The sequence below is a fragment of the Hyposmocoma kahamanoa genome, unplaced genomic scaffold (genome assembly GCF_003589595.1).
Source record: "Hyposmocoma kahamanoa isolate Upper Pololo Valley unplaced genomic scaffold, ASM358959v1 116, whole genome shotgun sequence".
Classification (NCBI taxonomy): domain Eukaryota; kingdom Metazoa; phylum Arthropoda; class Insecta; order Lepidoptera; family Cosmopterigidae; genus Hyposmocoma; species Hyposmocoma kahamanoa.
The window spans coordinates 5,473,114-5,492,427 of NW_020653391.1; the positions used below are offsets into that span (position 1 = coordinate 5,473,114).

The 19,314-nt window shown below is 36.5% G+C and overlaps 2 protein-coding genes across 3 annotated transcripts; both read right to left on the reverse strand.

The window, feature by feature from the left end:
* Positions 1-1,423: 1,423 nt before the first annotated feature.
* Positions 1,424-9,712, reverse strand: LOC113239731. The gene is made up of 4 exons (XM_026476827.1): positions 7,752-9,712; positions 6,894-7,123; positions 4,376-4,503; positions 1,424-2,001 (listed from the first exon to the last, which is right to left on the reverse strand). The coding sequence occupies exons 1-4, from the start codon at positions 9,420-9,422 to the stop codon at positions 1,742-1,744; spliced, it is 2,289 nt and encodes a 762-aa protein (XP_026332612.1). The 5' UTR covers positions 9,423-9,712; the 3' UTR covers positions 1,424-1,741.
* A 652-nt stretch (positions 9,713-10,364) lies between these two features.
* On the reverse strand, positions 10,365-19,093 carry LOC113239838. Of its 2 annotated transcripts, XM_026476981.1 has the most exons (5): positions 18,955-19,059; positions 12,968-13,327; positions 12,581-12,805; positions 12,011-12,212; positions 10,365-10,814 (listed from the first exon to the last, which is right to left on the reverse strand). In XM_026476981.1, exons 1-5 carry the CDS (start codon positions 19,037-19,039, stop codon positions 10,679-10,681), a joined length of 1,008 nt encoding a protein of 335 aa, XP_026332766.1. In that variant the 5' UTR covers positions 19,040-19,059; the 3' UTR covers positions 10,365-10,678. The 2 variants fall into 2 exon arrangements, with proteins under 2 accessions (XP_026332766.1, XP_026332765.1); XM_026476980.1 differs by lacking the exons at positions 10,365-10,814; positions 12,011-12,212; positions 12,581-12,805 and adding an exon at positions 15,130-15,267 and having other exon boundaries at positions 13,196-14,436; positions 18,955-19,093.
* Between the last annotated feature and the right edge of the window lie 221 nt (positions 19,094-19,314).

Below are 19,314 nucleotides of genomic sequence, written 5' to 3' on the forward strand. Positions count from 1 at the left end.
AATGGAGAAAAGTTAGTTAGTTAGACCTTGTTAATAAAGCTGTCTTTTTGGGAGTGACCTTAGATAGTAAACTCCAATGGTTTCCACATCTTTCTTGGCCAGCAGATTAAGCTCTGCTGCATACGCAGTCCGTAGAATACGTGAACTTACCGTTGTTGCTACTACTAGACTAGTTTACTTTAGTTACTTCCATAGTATAATGTCCTACGGGATTCGCATGTGGGGTAAAGCGGCAGATATGCAAACCATATTTGTGTTGCAAAAACGAGCTATTCCTTCTGTGTACCGTATAGGTTCTCGAATTTCTCTCAGAGAAAAGTTTAAGGAGATTGGTATCACGACTGTGGCATCACAGTACATTTACTCAAATATTTTGTATGTCCGTAAAAATATACATAATTTCGTTAATAAAGAAGATATCCATAATATTAACCTTAGAAGTAAGTCCAAACTCAAGGTACCACGATTTCGTTTAACTAAGGTAAACGATTATTTTATAGGGAACTGTATATGTTTTTGCAATAAGATTCCGGAGCATATATTAAGATTACCATTTCCTAAGTTAAAACTTAGGTACCTACATTAAAAGTATTTTAATTGAAAAGTCATATTACAAAATTGTAGACTACGTGTTAGATAAAGATGTATTGAAAGACAACGTGAGTCTAAATTCCACACAATATGATTCAAAATGTAATATCCTAAAGCATTTAAGTATTTGAAAAGAGCAATCCCTAAAGTTTCTTGCTCGTTCTTCTCAGAGAGGTCAGCGTAGTGAACGAGCATCAGCTTAAAAAATGACGTTTTCAGGAGTAAGAATTTTACTTATTATAGTATATAGATATAGTATATTATATTCTGGCATGTGACATACCATGAGATTCGGGCATCTTTACACATAGGCATGAATCAAATACAATCAATACTACACAAACATTTGGGTGTGAAAAAGCTGTGCTCTCGGTGGATCCCACACAATTTGACTGAGGCTCAAAAACGGATTGCGTCACTTGGTGCTATGCCACGCTTCCCAGATTCAATAAAGGGGCGTCAAATTTGGTATGGGACATAGTAACAGGTCACGAAACATGGATTTATAGTTACGATCCCAAAATAAAGCAGCAATCGAGCGTATGGGTCTTTCGAGATGAGCCGAAACCAACCAAAGTGGCGCGCGTGCAAAGTGCCTCTAAGCGGATGATTGCTTCTTTTTTTAATAAAACTGGACACGTGGCTACTGTTGCTTTGGAGAATCGTTGTACCGTGAATAGTGATTGGTACACGACCATTTGTTGTGTTATTTTCCCACGGTATATAATAAAGGTTTTATGAGTGGTGATAAATAAATAAATGTACGTCATCCTATTAACTAAATAGAGTTGTTTTTCATTTCAATATAATAAAACTCTTTTTTCCCAAAGAACGTTTATTGTTTTTACAGTTTACATTAATGATAATGATATTGTATTCTGAACTTTAAAAGAAAAGTTTCTCCTGTGTTATTCCAAAATCTTTTAATATGGTATTGGGGAAATTTTATCTTCTTCCAATCTTTATTCAGTTATATATTTTTCTTTTTACCTTGCTTATCATCTCCTTAACGACGAACGATTGATGTAGAAGTTCAGTTCAGTTCTGGGCACAACTTGATAAGCCTCCCTAAACTTATATTTGAAAACGGGTATCAGGTTAAAGCTGAGATCATGAGCAAGTTTTCTTTTAAAGTCAAGTTTTCGGGCTTCTAAATTATTGTGGAGTTAAGAAACGTAGGCTTAACATCCTTGCAGTTATCAGCACTACTTTTAAAACAATGTTCCTCGATAACCGAACCTGAGTCATCACATTCGCACATGAAACATTTATCCAGAAGCTTACCTGGTTTAGTGCATTTGTATATAGTGTGATTGTGCTGGAAATCTTTGGGTATTACAATTTTTGGTTCCGATGTAGTTCCAGCTGTAATTGTTGCGTTGTCGGGAGTAACTTCAGTTGTCGAATTATCTAAAAAAGAAACATGAAAGTGGAGAAAATGCTTCTAATTGTACAAATACGTAACATTGTCTTTCTTATAATTATTAATACAAAGATCGGAAGACTTAGAAAAAATTCCTTTGATCCGGCCGGATTCGAACCGACGACTTCTAGTAAACCGTGCCAGACGCTATGCCAACTTAGCCACGGCACGAACCAGCGGATCTCACTAATCTTTCTATGTGCTTATTATCTTTCTTGTTCCCGGTTAATAAAAATATTAAAAAGATATTAAAAGGAAGGTTGTAAATTTACAGCCTACAATAAAACAAAAACTGGGATTTACAAGAGATCAATATCTCTTGACAATTCAAAAAGAAAGGTAGCAAAAGCTGACCCAAAATCAACGAAGTGCCGTTCATGAACCTTGCTAGTATAATTTTACGTTTAATTTATGCCTAGTTATTACTATATTTTTGTATATTTTTAGAAGTCGGGAATAAAGTCATTGCAATACATATTTTAGAATAGATGCAAGAACACTTCGTAATTGATTCAGTTCGTCCTTAGATGAAGAATCGTTCTTGTACGTACGTATCATTTCAAGCATGATTTAATGCTTACCTACCTAAAATATTGGTTATTTTATACTACACACATAAAACATTAAAACTATGAAATACCTAATCAAATAATCAATTAAACAATAATGACATAAATTAAAAAATAAAACACAATATGACAAAAATGTTTAGACAATATTTGAATGAAAGTTAGCAATAGAACGTTTTGACAAGAGGCCACTTGCCAATGTCAATGCCACATTGTAATTGAGAACAGTGTGACCATTTGTGGCAGATTTCTGCCATTTAGGCAGATTTAATTTTAATTTATTTTCATTCCGACATAATATGTTAACGTTGTATTAAATGCAGATTTAGGAATATTCAGCAAGTTCTTTATTATTTTTAGGAACAAACTGAAAGCTTGCTGTTTTCTGGTACTACGAACAAACAACTGAACCGAAATACAGGACAATGTTATAAACATATATTAATAATTTATTAACCGACATCAAGTTTATAACCCCCAGCTTCTACAGGCTATATATATATATATACATATATATATATATATATATATATATACTCAATTAGTTTTTTTGATGCTTTGATAATGTGTCGCAAGTATTGATAGGCCTCTTTAATGCACCTCATCAAAAAAACTGAGTCACAAATTCACGGGATGTCGCCACCCTTCTTTCTAACCAAAAAAATTCCACCCTTTATCGTGTCTGGCTCAAAAAAATTCCATTACATTGGCAGCATGCCATATAGCATATATACAGGATTACTTGTAAAATACTAGCCACCTCGCAGGACTATATTACTAACATCATAAACAATAATCTGTGTTCCACAACTTTTAAAGAAAGCGCTAGCGTAAATAAATACCCAGTCCGATGCAAAACTCAGGAGCGGGAGTGGGGGCAGACGCACATTTGACAACTTAATGCCTTACTACCAAATATAGATCTAAAAAGTATCAGATAGTGCAACAAAAACTTAAAAGTTTATTTTTGGTAAATTTAAAATGTTATGTAATAAGTCATGGAACAAACGTTGTTGTTTATGATGTTAGTAATATGACCCTACGAAGTTGTTAGCATTTTACAGATAACCCTGTAGATGTAACCCATTTTTTATAAACATTAGTAACCCATGTGAGCTTTTTTGTAAAGTAGGATGCAAACGAGACACTTGATGGGAGGTGTCAACGTCGCCCATGGACATCTGCAACATCAGATGAGCTGCCTATGTTTTGCCAGCCTTTGAAAGCCCTGTTGATACGCTTTTTGAAGAACCCCATGTCATAGCGCAAAGAAAACACTTCAGGAGGGTGACCATTTCACATCTTGCAGGTTCGAAGAAGGAACGAACGTGACGTCCGCGTGGTCTTACAATGCCAGGCATCTGTGATGTGGGGATAGGTTCTACTCCTTGGTTAAGATTTCACGTCGAATCTTCGCGGAAGCATAAATAATCTACCCATCTCCCCTCTGTCCCTATCCTAAAATACGCACTGATTTGAGAGTAGAAAAGGTCCCGCTTTGAAAGGCTCTGTTGCAACTATGCTGTGCTAGCGAACGATCACTTTGACGCGAAATCACCGTAGTAGTTGTCCAACGTCAATACTGAAAATCAACTTAGTACATTGTCGGTCTGAGAGAAACAAAAGCGCGCAGCGCGAGTACCCCCTAAAGCCAGGCAAAACGCATAAAGTCGGCCAACACCAACTATCAAAGAAACAATCCAAGGTCAATACCCTGTCTAGCCCCATAATTTTCTCTAAACCAAAAACCAAGTGGTGACACTTAGTGGTTACATGTAACAAGAAATATTACCGTCCATCGTTCGTGCCACAGGTAAGTAATATTGATTTTCAAATGGCTGTTCACAGTAGAAATCACGTGGTAACGGTCTGCAAAATTCGCTGAGGTCCCCCATATACGGACAAATGCATTGTTTACACCTGAAATCAATAACGTACATAAAATATGGTCTTCTGACGTTTACTGCTGAATAAAATATCTTAACATCCAGTCTTGAGTAGCATAGCAATGCAACAGCCTTGACGACTTTTATCTGGGCATTATTCCACCTCTGGTTTATGATAGCAAGCTACGGGCCGATCAAATCGAGCGCCTAGTGGTAACCGACAAGCCTATCCGTAACACTTGCAATGAATCGTAAAGATCTTTGGGGCACTGCCACTGTGCCCATCATCTTGAGACATCAGTTGGCAAGTCCCATGTGCCTGCAATTTCACCAGCATAGGGCGCGTTTATACGACACGAATTTCATCGCGCTCATCCCATGCGGACCAAGAGCGGAGTCCGCGGCGGCCGCCGCGCGGTCGAAGAGCGTAGTCTGCGGCGGCCGCCGCCCATCGACCGCGTGCACGTGTTCAGAGACCGAACTGTCATGGCAAAATACGCTCTATTTATTTAGCTTTTCGCTGGAAGGCACTAGCTTGTCTTTTTCTACGCGGTCGCCGAGTGGAGTTCGCTCTTGGACCGCGTGACGGCCGCCGCGGACTCCGCTCTTCGACCGCGCGAAAACTCTCTCCTCGGGCGCTTACCCTTCGAAACGGGAACGCAATAATACTCATATTACTGCTTGACGGCTGAAATAGGTAAGGTGACAGACAGTACTTACCTGGACGAACTCTTTTACAAGGAACCTAAAGGGAATTAATTGTTATGATATTGCGTTTTGCACTTTGGGGAAAAGAAAGTTGGTGGCGGTTAGTTTTACGGTCTTTGTTTACTGCATAAAGAGGTCTGCTTGTCGAAATTGAAGATCGCCATCGAATATGAAAAGTCTTAGATTTGATATAATAAAAAATACGTTAGTTTGAATTTATTTGTACAGTTAGGTTTATTGATTACTGATTATTTACAATACTAAATTCGTCACCCAATCCCTTTTGTCACATAGCTTGGTATTGGCTATTCTCAAAACAGCACATTTTTGCATGTGCTGGACTTTTCTGTTCCTCGTGACATCGAATGACATCAAACAGGACTACATTTTTTTATAGTTTATGACATTTGAAAATATCTTTAAAATTTTAGCTCTGCAACTTAATTGTCACATTCGTTTTATGTTTCAAAACCATATTGTTCAATTATCGTAGCGTGTCCGGACGCTACCTTTGTCTGCAAACTTCTTATTTTAGTCTGGAATGGATTATACCTGCTCCATTCAAGATTCTGAGTGGCGAAATACTACTTGTGTAAATACATAAACATATAACCCATAACGACCACTTTTTGAAAAAATTTACCATCAAATATCCAAGTGTCCGGCCCGAAGTTATACTTAATTACCATCCCTGTTCCTTTTACAAAGTTTGCTTCCCTAAACCACGAAATCAGCGTGACGCGGCACCCGATTGTCGCACGCAATTTACGGAAGTATCTAATTACCGTAATTTTGGTTTTAAAATTTTCTAATTCCCGTTCCTCTATATGTGAATTACGAACTGTTTGTCGAAATGTTTGTCACTTATTGAAATGAAACTGCTATGAGGCCTTCATGTATTGCGATATTCGAGTATTTTCAATGACTTCCAGTTTTTGAAATTTTTAAGAAAATGTTTCGTGTTCTAAGTACTCCAGTATTCATTACCGTAGGTTTTCTAATTACCGTAGTATAAAAATATTAAAGTTAAAATTTTTATTTGATTATTTCTGCCGATAAAACCAAAAAAACAATATATAATAAAAAATATTTGTATATATTTCTGTGTAATTAATTACAAAACGAGTAGAAAATCGATATCAAACATATTTATATGTCGTAAGTTAGGCGTTAGTTTTAATTTTTGTTTTTATGTATTCTTAAAAATGTTTGAACTTTCTTATTTACCGCAGCCATGGAAAATAATAATTTCTAATTACTGTTTCCATAAAGTATTTGTGCCTTAATAACTCGAATCTAGTGCAATTTTTTTAAACTTGAGTAGAGCTCCTTGTGAAAGACTTGGTGTCCAGGGAAGTACTGCCACCTCGCCTATTTCTGCTGCCAAACAGTAATGTGAGCTTTGCTGCGTTCCGGTTTTGAAGGGCAAGGGTTGCTGGTGAAATCACAGGCACATGGGACTTGTCAACTTATGTCTCATGGTGACGGGCGTAGTGACAGTGCCCTTCAGATCTTTATATAAAGTTCTGAGTGGCAATGCAAGTGTTATGGACAGGCGTGGGGCACGACTTGTTCGTCCTGTCACTGGGTATTATATATAAAAAATATTACTTATTAGCCTTTGTATTGTAACGTATTTATGTTTAATTATATTATACGTTATATTATGTATAATTGTGATTAAAAGCAATAATAATAATTTATAATTTCACTTACAATAGGATATAAGAAGACCCTGGAGAACATTTCTTTCCATCAGAATTGGATATGTTGTACGTGTAACAAAACTCTTTTCGTCTAGTTATAGTAACATTTTGTCCTCCCATATCGCCAGTGTCTGCCTCGTCTGCACTATTTGGTTCTGATTTTCTATTGCGCTTGTCTAGAGTCGGAGTCGGAAGCGGAAGTCGAGGCGATGGCGGAGATGACGGAGGTGGTGGCCCAACCTGATGGGTTGAGAAAGAAAATTTACTAAATTCGTTTTAAGGATTAACTTTGTGGACTTGTTGGAATACATTCGATATGTTATACGTTTTATTTTATTTTATATCCATCCATTCACACAGCCAATAATTTGACAGTTATGAACTGGTAACACCAGCAAATGCAGTTTCTGTGAATATGACGACTGTTTTTTAATCAACTTCAAAAATGAGGATGTTCTCAGTTCATCTGTATTTTTTGTATGCATATTGCACGGAAATTTGTGAACCGATTTTGATAATTATTTTTTTGTTGAAAAGAAGGTACCTCAGTGGTCCCATTTAAATTTGAAGAAAATATTCCACCTCTAAGGGTGAGAAACTAGGGGATGAATCCGGTTTCCCGCACTTTCCGGTAACTGATTTCAATAAAACTTCGCAAATAGCTGCAATTCGAAAACTTTGCTGAATATATTTACAATACAATCACAGTCACTTGTTATAAGCATTTAAGGAAGTAAATTAATTTACAGCAAATAAATTCGCACACGGAGCCGACGTAAATTTAAAACAATTTACAGTTTTAATACATTTTAGTGCAATTTTAAGACCCATTAAAGACATACTTAAGTAAAATAAAATATACACTTACCAGTTTCGTTTGTTTCTTTTCATCATCGTCATCACATAGCATAGAAGAACACGTCGCATATGATCTCAAACCCATATCTGGACAAGAACAAAGCTTGCATCCAACCTGGAACTCTTCACCAGGAAAACAGAGATCCAAATTGCGTGTCGCATCTTCGGGAATTTGATTGCTAATCAGACTTTGTGATAACTGAAATATTTTCTTCCAAGGCGCGCTGTCGGCGCAAGTATTATTCGTGCAAGCTCTCTCCGCTTTATTGCCATTAGGTGGGCATACGCAGACATTACACTCTTCACTGAACAATTGGCCAGGAACGCAAACGTCTGATCGAAGAAAACTTTTCTCACAATGATTTTTTGTACATCTAGCCACATTTTTCAATCCATCGCGAGGACAATAACATATATTACAATCGACTTCGTAATAAGCTAATGGTTCGCAAACAAATCTATCACTATTAATAGTTTTGCCTAAGGATGAACAATCGTTTTTTGTACAGACTTTCTTTTCCATGTATCCACTTTCGGGACAAATACAGAAATTACAATCAACTTGTGAAATCGATCCAGATGTACATGTGTCGTTCATATCTATATCAGGAGCCATAATATTTTGAGTTTCATGCGACTTCATTATCATTTTTTTAGATTCACAGTCGTCATACGTACACCACTTCGGATCAATCTTTCCTTTTTTGGAGCAGAAACAAGTGTTACAATCAAAGTCAATAAAAGTGTTCGGTTCACAGGTCGCGTTGAAGTTTATATTAACTTTAACACTTGGAGCAGTAGTTCCTGATATAACAGAATCATCAGCAGAAGTACACAAATTAAAATTTGTATTACCATTTTCAGGACATAAACAGTACCGTCCCAAATCCGTGTAAATTGAATTAGGATCGCATATATCGTCTCCTGAACTCCTCGTAATTCCTTTTTTGTCTATAATATCTTGCTCTTTTTCTACATCCACAATCTTTTCTAAGACATTTAGTTTACTTTGATATGTGCAAGTTGACGAACAATAGTCATGTGAGGTGACTCCGTTGCGTAGGCATAAGCATTCAGTACACTTAGGGACTATTTCTCCGGGAATGCATGTGTCTTTGGCAACATCATACTTGTATTCGTTAATTTTGAAGCAATCATGTTCCAGACACGCCGTTTCATTTATAGTTCCTTCAGCACTACATTCACAATAATAACATCTGGGATTCGTAAACCGATGTGAGAGACATTGCTGTGATGTGCCCCTTAAATCGCTTAAAGTACTCAGCACTATAGTTTGGTTACATACTGATTTTGTGCAGAAAGAGTTATCTGGTATACTATTATCTGGGCACTTGCAAACATTGCAATCTTGTCTGTAAAATGTTTTCGGTATACATCTGCGCGATGATTCTATGGATGGCTTCGCTAAGCAAGTTTCAAAGCATTTTTCTAGAACAAAAAACCCTTCATCAGTGCATAGGCAATGAAGACAAGGGAAAAGGTACATGACTTTGGGAATGCAAATGTTTCTTGATGTAGAAAAATCGGATACTCGTGGTTCTCTATGTAGCGAGCAAGAGACATCTGTAGCACAGTGTGCCTGCGCCGCTCTACCTGACGGTGGGCATACACAAATGTTGCAGTTGATGTAGTAAGATCTGAAAGGATTGCACCATGGCATCACTGTGTGTAGTCTTTGGACAGCTTTCACAGCGGAGGAGCTCACATCAGTACAATTGCTTCTAGTGCAATTGAATTGGCCGTTTGATTGGCAAATGCACTCTTTACAGCCTTGCCGGATGACCTCTCCTGCATGGCAATTGTTCTTCCGACCGACGGCGAGGCAATCCGTTTCGTTCCAATGCCCTAAGTTATTGCACTTGCAAATTTTTCCAGCCACAAGAAATTGAGAATGCGGCACGCACGCACCTGTTCAGCAAATTAAAATGTAAAAAAACGAAGATTAAAAAAAAGATGGCGAAATGGGAAGACAAACAAGGACTTACGTAATCCAGACATCACAGACGAAAATCGCGACAGTATAATTAGATATATCACGATCATCTTATTATTTAAATCTAAATTAAAATTGTTCGATGATTTTTACTTAAATATTAATGTTAAAACTTAATTACACGCTTCATAGGCTAGTAAGCCATTAAAATGTAACTTTCCAAATGGTGTTTTTAATTTCTTTCTCCTCTTTTATTGCTGAGAGAGTTATAAAATTCTTCAATTAATTGAAAAATCGGAATGATTTGTTGTGTAACGTAGAAATTATTTTGTGATTCCAATTGGCATATTCAATTTTTATCACTTCAATTACGTAATCACAGGATTTTTACTACTTTAGACTTGTGTAAGAATTTTGAGCACTCGTAGAAATCAATTTAGCTTGCAAGTGGTACCAATTACCTTGATCTCATTAATATAATGAATATTATGATGTTTTGAACATATTTCTTTACTTCCCAATGTTTTCAAGGTACTCCTCAATTTTCGAGACATTGAGAAGAGTTAATTAGTAGGTAGTTTCAAATACTATGTAAATAATAACAGACGATTCATATATGCATTGATTTATTTTCATTACATCATTTTGCTTTGTAGACACTTATAACTATAGTATTGTCAATTCTCAAGTCCATATTACATAGCCATGTCGTTTATTTCTTGAAAAATACTATCTCTAACTTAATACATTTCACAGAAATTCACACTTAGGAAGAAAATTATTATAATATAATGTAATGTGTGAAAGAAAGTTACATAATTTTAATATACCTACATATATATAAAGACCATAGAGACGTTCAAGTGACTTAAGTTCTAGGTTTTACGGTAAATAATTGAAAACAACCATTATCAAAAAGTAACACAAAATATTTAAGCAAAAATTTTCCTACGCAATGATATCGTAGCTGAGTCTTTCAACCCTTATTGGCCTTTGCTTTTATACAATAGCTTCTGTCTTTGTTTCTCCAGTTTCTGGACTTGTTGGTAGTTGAGACAACCTTTTTTGGTACAACGCAGGGAACCGTCCATTTGGCAATAGCAATTGTTGCATTTATGCCTGAAAACAAAATTATGTATAGAAGAGATGAAGAGAACAACTGTCTCATATTCACATTTTCACTATGACACAGCCAAAAAGAGTGTACTGCAAATGTTCAAAACAATTTTAAACTTTTTGCTATCTAAGGCCTCTTTCACACTGCTTCGCGTGACGCAGCGGTGTGCAGAGCTGCGCTTTTTAACGTTGTACCGAAGTATCTTAGTTTGAATAGAAAACACGCGTCTTACAACACACTTACAACGCTTTTCCGTGCGGGCGGGAGCGCGGCGCGCGCGCCTTTCGCCGCCTCCAGGGTCCTCGCAGTATTTCACAGTGCACTTCGCAGTAAACGTGTATCTGCTAGATCTTTAGAGGGAGCGATCCCTAAGTGGCGCGGGGCCGCAGTATTGCTGCTCCCGCGCGAAGCCACCACCGCGCCACCTCGCGTGTGTGGTGCGGAGTAGTATGAGAATCGCCTTACCGTAATAAGTATGTTGCTATATAAAAACTTCTTTAAAGCATTTAGAAATCAACGTGACTCCTTTTTTTTATAATATCAACTGACGGGATGAACAAGTTCTGCGTCTGATAGTCAGTTACACGCCTGTCTATAACAGTTGCAGTGCCATTAAGAGCTTTAAATCACAAAGATCTGAAGCGCGCTGCCACTGCGCCCGTCACCCTTAGATATAAGCTGACAAGTCCCATGTACCTGTAATTTCACCAGCACCCCTTACCCTTCATAACCGGAACATAGTAATGCTGACATTACTGCTTGGAGGCAGAAATAGGTAAGGTGGCAGTATTTCCCTGGACGAACTCTTTCACAAGGAGCTCTACTACTACTAAACCTTACCTATATTATAAAGAATATTCTGACACAGATCTTGTAATAAAAAACTTGATCAAAGCTGAAAATGGGAAAATAAAGATTAAGAAGTACTCTGAACGAGCACGTCTCGAGAGATAAGGGACAAGTCTGCATTGGTCCAATACGTGGGTATTCACATAAAATTCTCAATAGGAGATTTAAGCGTACTTTACATTATGCACAACATTGTAAAGTATAGTACATAATTCCGATCCCAATGGGTTCCCTTCTGTACTGTAATCCCTTTCTGTACCTGTTGCCCAAGGAAAGCAAAAACTTTGTCCTTGTGTTGATAGTATTTGCTTCCCTTAAGCTTATGGCATTCTAGCAATAAGAAACGTACTTGTAAATCATATTTGGTATACACGTGTCAATCTCCAGCCTAAGCGCAATTTTGGATCTCAAGCTGCCTGACATAGTGTTAAGTTGTCGACGCAACGAGGTGGGAAAACATTCGGGTATAGGACTGCATTTCATTTTTCCTTCCACGCAGGTACATTGGGCACAATCGACTTTTGTTTTCTCTAATGGTGAACAGGGTGTCCCTGAAAATTTTTCAAATGCCATCCAGTTAATTAGTGAACCATGTTTTAGGCATCATAAAATAATAATTTATTATACTGTAATCTTATAATAATATAGTTGCTGTTGCTGCTGTTGATGTTTAAAAGCTAAATTAAGTAAGTCGAATGTAAATATTCGAGAAACTGAGAAATAGATTATCATGATACATTCAAGCAATTTAAATTCCAATAAAGCACTTAAGTGAATATATAATATTCAAAACAAGACCTTTACAGATTGTGATACATTTACAAGAACAGTATAGCATAATGGCGCATACCTACAGAGACAAAGTTTCTAGATATATTATACTAAAACTTACCAAAGCTTAAAAGTAATGAAAACTAACCTGATGCCTTTGAAGCCTTAATTCGATTCACATCGTCAATACTCAAACAAAGCATTTTGGAGCATAAAAGATTGCCGTTAGCCAAACATAAGCACGGGTTGCAATCCACTCTATAGGTTTTGCCAGACACGCACTTGGTCGCTTCATTGGGCAAACTTGTAAGTTTTTTGAAATCTGACTCTGATATCGAAGGACTAACATCTTCTGGACCTAGAATCGGCGTTCCTGAGAAATAAATGATTAGATTATTGATTTTGCGATTGGAATTTTAATATTGAGCATCAACCAAACTTGCGATGCGTTTTTAGCAGCATTACCATATTCAACATAGTATTATGGCTACTGAACTAATATTAAAAAGATAAGAAACATGTGATAACTTCGTACCTGCTATATCAACGCAAGCTTTATTCGTACACACTCCAATCTTTTTATCATTGCAGAAGCAACGCTGACAGCCTTTTGCGTACAATTTTCCTGGTACACATTTTGTGGTCGGCAGCTCAGGCAAATCACTCTTTGTTTTCGGATATTGATATTTCCTCTTCTTCAATAGTTCCAATTTTACCTTTTCGTCATCGCTTAGACAAGCTTTCTTCGTACAAATAAGACGATTGGATGGACCGCAACGGCATGTATTACAATTGACTTTGTATACTTGACCTTGAGTGCAATTTTCGCCTTCTTTTATGTCTCGAATGTCTTGAATATTAGGTTTCGTATTGATCGTGGTAGTGGTATCATTGGCTAAAATTATGTCAAGTTAGTCATGGGTATCACAATACTAACTACAAGAGTTCACATTTACACACAGATTATAGAACTGAAAAGTTTTTTAAATGTAAAACGAACAAAAGTATAGTAATATTAAATTACAAATGAACACTGTACTCTCAAATCAAAAGAGAGTCAGAAAGAGGGTCTTAACAGAAAAAGCTACTAAAGAGTAGGGAATGAAATAACAATAAAATCTCTTAATCTATGAAACAAAATTCGACAATAGTAAAAAATATCATTCTAAGTTTATTTATTGGCTCTTGTGGTTTGTGTATTAGTCATTTTTGTCAAGGTAAAATCTCCAACGCATAGCATGGTGGTGCAAATTGGAACGCCATTCGCTGAACATTGGCATTTATTGCATTTGTGTCGATATCGCACTCCGGGCTCACATTTCTGGTCCAACTTTTCAAGTTCTGGCAGTTGTATTGCACCAGCATTATTTTTGGGACCTCCAGTGCTCATACTATATCTCAACGACTTCCTTGGGCTATCAACTGTGCACAGTTTAGACGTACAGACAAAAACCCCAACATTATTACAATGACAGAAATTACAATCTGATTGGTATATCTGATTCTTTTGGCAAATTTCGTTCCCCATTATTTGACTTCGCAACGATGATGTGTCAGAGATCACTGCTAATTCCTTGTCAATTATTCTTTGGATTCGGAAGTTGGCAATTTTTAAGCACAGGCGATCAATGTAATATCCATTTGCACTACAAGTGCAAATCTCATTTGGTAATCGCAAAAATTGACCCGGTTTGCATGATTCAGATTTGTACCCTTTTTTGCAATACCTTTTTGTACAATTATCTGCTGTCATTTTGCCTGTTACAGGGCACAAGCACACATTGCATTCAACCAAATAATATTTTTCTGGAGTGCATGTAAAGTTGGCATGTGCTAAACCATCGTAATTGCCTTTTCGTAGATGATGTACGGATTTTAGGTACTGAAAATTTTTCATGCAATTCCCAGACATCCATTCTCCATTTTTAGAACATGTACATATTAAATTTCCTTGAACGTATCTCATTTGTGCATTACATGAATTTTTATGATTGTGTATTATATCTGTAACAGAAAATAATCTATTTTGATGTGTAAGAGCAATTACACGGTAAAGCAATTTCGCACCCTAGTAACAACTTGGTTTCACATTGAGAATTATATAATCATTACACTGTAGGTACTCTTGAATCCAAATATTTTTAGTTGGAATATTAGAGATATCTGTAAGTAAAAAGGCGATCGTTGAGCAATTGGGATCATCCAAAAAAAATATGAATGGAAATTGGATAGGTTCACCAAGGTTTAAATTTACTAATTGGACCAATTACTGTAATATTGACCTCATGATCAACAACACATTACACGTCTCACAGCTAGGCACCGTTCTCGTTTTTTCGCGTCGCCAACGTCGTGCGCCTGATGGTAAACTACACTCCTGTCCATAACAGTTACAGTGCCACTCAGAGCTTTAAATTGCAAAGATCTGAAGGGCACCACCACTGCTCCCGTCACCCTGAAATATAAGTTGACAAGTCCCATGTGCCTGTCATTTCACTAGCACCCTTCAAAACCGGAACACAGTAATGCTGACATTACTGCTTGGCAACAGAAATATGTAAGGTGGCAGTACTACCCTGGACGAACTCTTTCACAAGGAGCTCTACTGCTTCTCTGCTTTTGGTTCTCCTCTAATATATTTATATTCCTTTTTGGCTTTTTTTTGACTATTTTGATCCAATGGTTAGTAATACTTACCTTTGGTTTTAAGTTGTTCGTTCTTGCAGGTGCTTTCGAATAACGGGATACAATTGTAGTAGCCGTGTTCAGTGCAGATACAGGTGTGACAGGGGCCTCGTTCCACAGACGTCGGTAAGCACTTCTTGTAAGATGTTACTGCCGACGGCATAATTATGATGGGCTTTTACTGATTTCGGTACAGCTATTACTCGCAATAGTATGTGTTGTTTCATTGCGCCTCAGACCTTTTTTTAATCTATTTAATTCACTTTAAACCTTACAATTACTTATACAAAGCAGTGTACGTAAACTTATTTAGATTTTTCGCAGTCGTTATTTACACAATATAAAAATTAGAATGTCAGGCTGGGAATATAGGTAATACATATAATACTCCTAGGATTAGTTGTTTCTGAAGCCGTGAGTGTTGTTACATATTGGTGATTGGTTTGTAATGTTTTTTTTAATATATTATAGACACACGCATGGCCACAATCTCACCTGATGTTAAGCGGCGATGTGACCGACAATGGGATGCGTTTGCCTAAAAAATGCCTATTCACTCTAGCCCTGAATAGCCCTAAATTGTACTTTTCGGGAAATACAGATTATTAGTAGAGCATTCCACTCCTTTGCCGTACGCATCAGAAAGGAGGAAGCAAAGCGCTTAGTGCGAATAGGTGGAATATCAACGACATAAGAATGGAGTGCTCCGGACCTTCTAGTCGACCGAAGGAGGAACGTTGAGGGCGGAACCAAATTGAAAAGTTCCTGCGCACACTCCCCGAAATGTATCCGATAGAAAACCGACAAGCAGGCTACTTTTCTGCGATGGTCGAGGTTTTGAAGCTTCGACTCCACAAGAGAATTATTGTTAATAAGTCTCATTTGCTTTTCACTCCACCGAGTCCAAGGCAGATAACTGGTAATGGGTAGAGCCGTCCCAAAGGTGGCAGCAGTACTCCATACAGGACCGAACTTGTGCTTTATACAGATTTAAAAGCTGTTCAGGTGTGAAGTACCGCCTGACCTTGTAAAGTATGCCCAGTTTACTGGCAGCAGTTTTTGTCAAGCACTCGATGTATCGCCCAAAGTTGAGGTTGGATGATAAGGCCAGACCAAATAGCTCAAGGTGGTCTCTTATCGGCACGGATACATCTCCAATGTAGACTCTACATTTCACAAAAAAATTTTGCTAGTTCTTAGGTTTTCGCGGCTGTTGGAAATATAACAATTTCTTCAAAGATCGAACACTTACAAAAAATTTTCTTCGATTCGGCTGGATTTAAATCCACATCATACAGTCTTATATTCTAAACCATGTCAGACAATATGATATGGAACGAACTAGCGGATCTTACGAATTCTATATGCTAGTTGCAGATGTTTGCATTTAGTTTTTAACGACTTATTTGCTGTAGCGCCATCTGTGAGAAATCTATTTCTTTACTTTACCAGGTACCAGCGACTAACTAGAGATGTCGCTTTAATAAATGTAATTTTTTAAGTTTTTTATTGAATGTCACGATGTTTGACCACCATTATATTCAATTATTTTTGTGAAATGACTCTACTAGTATGTCATAATTTAATATACAAAGATCGAACACGTAGGAATATTCCTTTATTTATAGGTTCCATGATCACAGCAGACTGAGATAGTAAAGTCCATCAACCAGTTTTATCTCATATTATTGCAATCCACCCTATTGAACTCTAGTTACAAAACTACTTTCATTGATACTACATTTATGTAGATAGACATTATCATTTATTTTCATTTCTAATTTCCTTTTAATTTAGCAAAAAAAAATCGACTCATCCGAATATTGCTTTTTCATATTCCTTTACATGTCACTGCGTTTAAATAGGTTGACTTGGGACATTTTTTTCGTGCTTTTTGTATTAGACCCATCGTCCATTTATTTGTAAGTCAATGCATCCGAAGAACAGAGTGCGATGTGATTATACAGGCTGTATATTTGAAAGTGAGACATATTAATACATGTCATAGTAAAACATGTTACAATTTAACATCGACTAAAATAAAATTAGGATATGGGATAGAACAAAAAATAAATCAACAAATGTGTTTTGAAGTGTACATAGGAATAAACCGTATACCTTTACGCTTGATTTCGAGTGTTATGCGAATACTACCAAGCGAGCGCCGAGTGAGACAGCAACAATAACAATGATTTCACATTTATGTTTTAGCTTATGTTCAATATTTTTTATTATTTTTTACTTGAACTGTCATCGAAATGTTTTACGTACTAAAAAAGATAAGTTTATGATTTAGTAACTAGATATCATTTAATAAGAATTGAGAAATATGTTCAAAATGTCCACCGTTTTCCACAATGCATAGTCTAGCAAGGCATAGTGAATTTTGTTTTAAATTGTACAACACAAACACATTTTGTCTCACAGTATAAAATGCTGAGATAATCCTCTCACGCAATACTTCGACACTGTTCACCTCTTCCGCGCAAACTCCGATTTGGGAACATTTCAATAGCTTGCCTCACACTATCACCACTTATTGCGTAAAGTCGCACCATCTCAGTCAATTCGACGTTAGAATAAAGATCCATTTTGCGGCGATCGGGCGAACGGCAATACAAATAATTTACGTGTCTTCGTTAGATCAAGGTCGCGCGTGCACTGAGCAATTTCGCATATGCGCCCGCGCCGCCACCCCCGACCTGTGCTTTGTTTTTCACCGCCGTGCCGCCACCCGCCGCTGCATCGGAGCAATAATAGTGATGTGCATAGATTTCGATAACTAATGTAGTTCTCAAGTAGTAGTCGATAAAAAAAAATTAAAAAAATATTTTTTGTAAAGTTTAAGTTCATTAGTTTATTATTTCTTTGGGTTCAGAATCAGGAATATAACGCACTCTATAAGTATGTACCACTTTCAAATATACAGCCTGTATAGCGAAAAGAGAATAACTACGTTACGAGAATAATTTCGTTATTCAAACTAAGGTCTTTGTAAATGTGTTTTGAAAATGTATATATCTTAGTTCCTTTCGGAAACATAAAATCGAACAACTGTCGATCTAACATCCACAGCGAAGAAGAACGAACGAAATATATTGCGTCCTGAGAACAAGTAGTTTTGCACATAGATCTTTGTTCTACGGATGAGTCGAAATGTATAAAATACAGTATTTTGCAAATATAGCGTAGATTGGAATGTTCTTTAGTAAATTAGAAATACGGTATTCTAATTAATAAGTTTTGTAATTATCGTTCAGAATATGGTTATTTGAATTAATTTATTTGACATAAGTCTTACAAGACTTTACCATCTCAGTCAGCCGTGATCATGAAACCAGTAAAGACCCCGAAATGTTACCAACGTTTTGTTTGAAATAGAAGCGATCGAAAAACAAATATAATTTAATTCCCAATAATATTTATAATTTGAAAATGTTAATATCTGTATTTGTATTGTTATCCCTTTGATTATTTTTATTCGAATTAATGAAACTTTCTCCAGAACGATACTTATTAATCATTTATAAACTTAGAATGAAACGGTGAAAATAAAAAAATAATTGAAAGAAATAAGGATGAGATAGAAAATTATTTAGATGAAAAGCTTATTTGTCTACAATAAGTTGTAGAACGTATATAGTAATAAATAAAAGTCATATTAATCATATTTGTAATAAACTGCAAATTTTACTTGTTCTCCCAATTATAATCGCGCTATTTTCCTTATACTTTTGCTAGCAATCAAAATGGCGTCTTTGATTGCTAGCAATCAAAACGGCGTCTTTGATTGCTAGAGAATTCAATCACAATACATGATCAAAGAAAAGTACTTACGAAACGTAGAAAGCTTCAAAGAAACAGCATTGGTTTCGATTCCCAAAATAAAAGCCAAGCTGAGAAAAACAGCGCAAGCCGCCATATTGAAAGAAACTCTTCGACCAAATGCTAAATTCTAATTAGCGTTAATCATATGAACGTGAAGCTAAACCTTTATTAGTGCTTCGCAATTATAAGAATTATGGGCAATCAAATTACTGGTAGATGATTAGGTGAAGTAGGTCATTAATTTTAAAATTATAATTAGGTACCTATATATTTAGGTTTAGGTATTTACGTACTGGGTATATAGTATATTCTATAAAATACGAAAGGAAGCCGTGTCGGACAAGCGTTGCAACGACTGTTTGTCAGAAC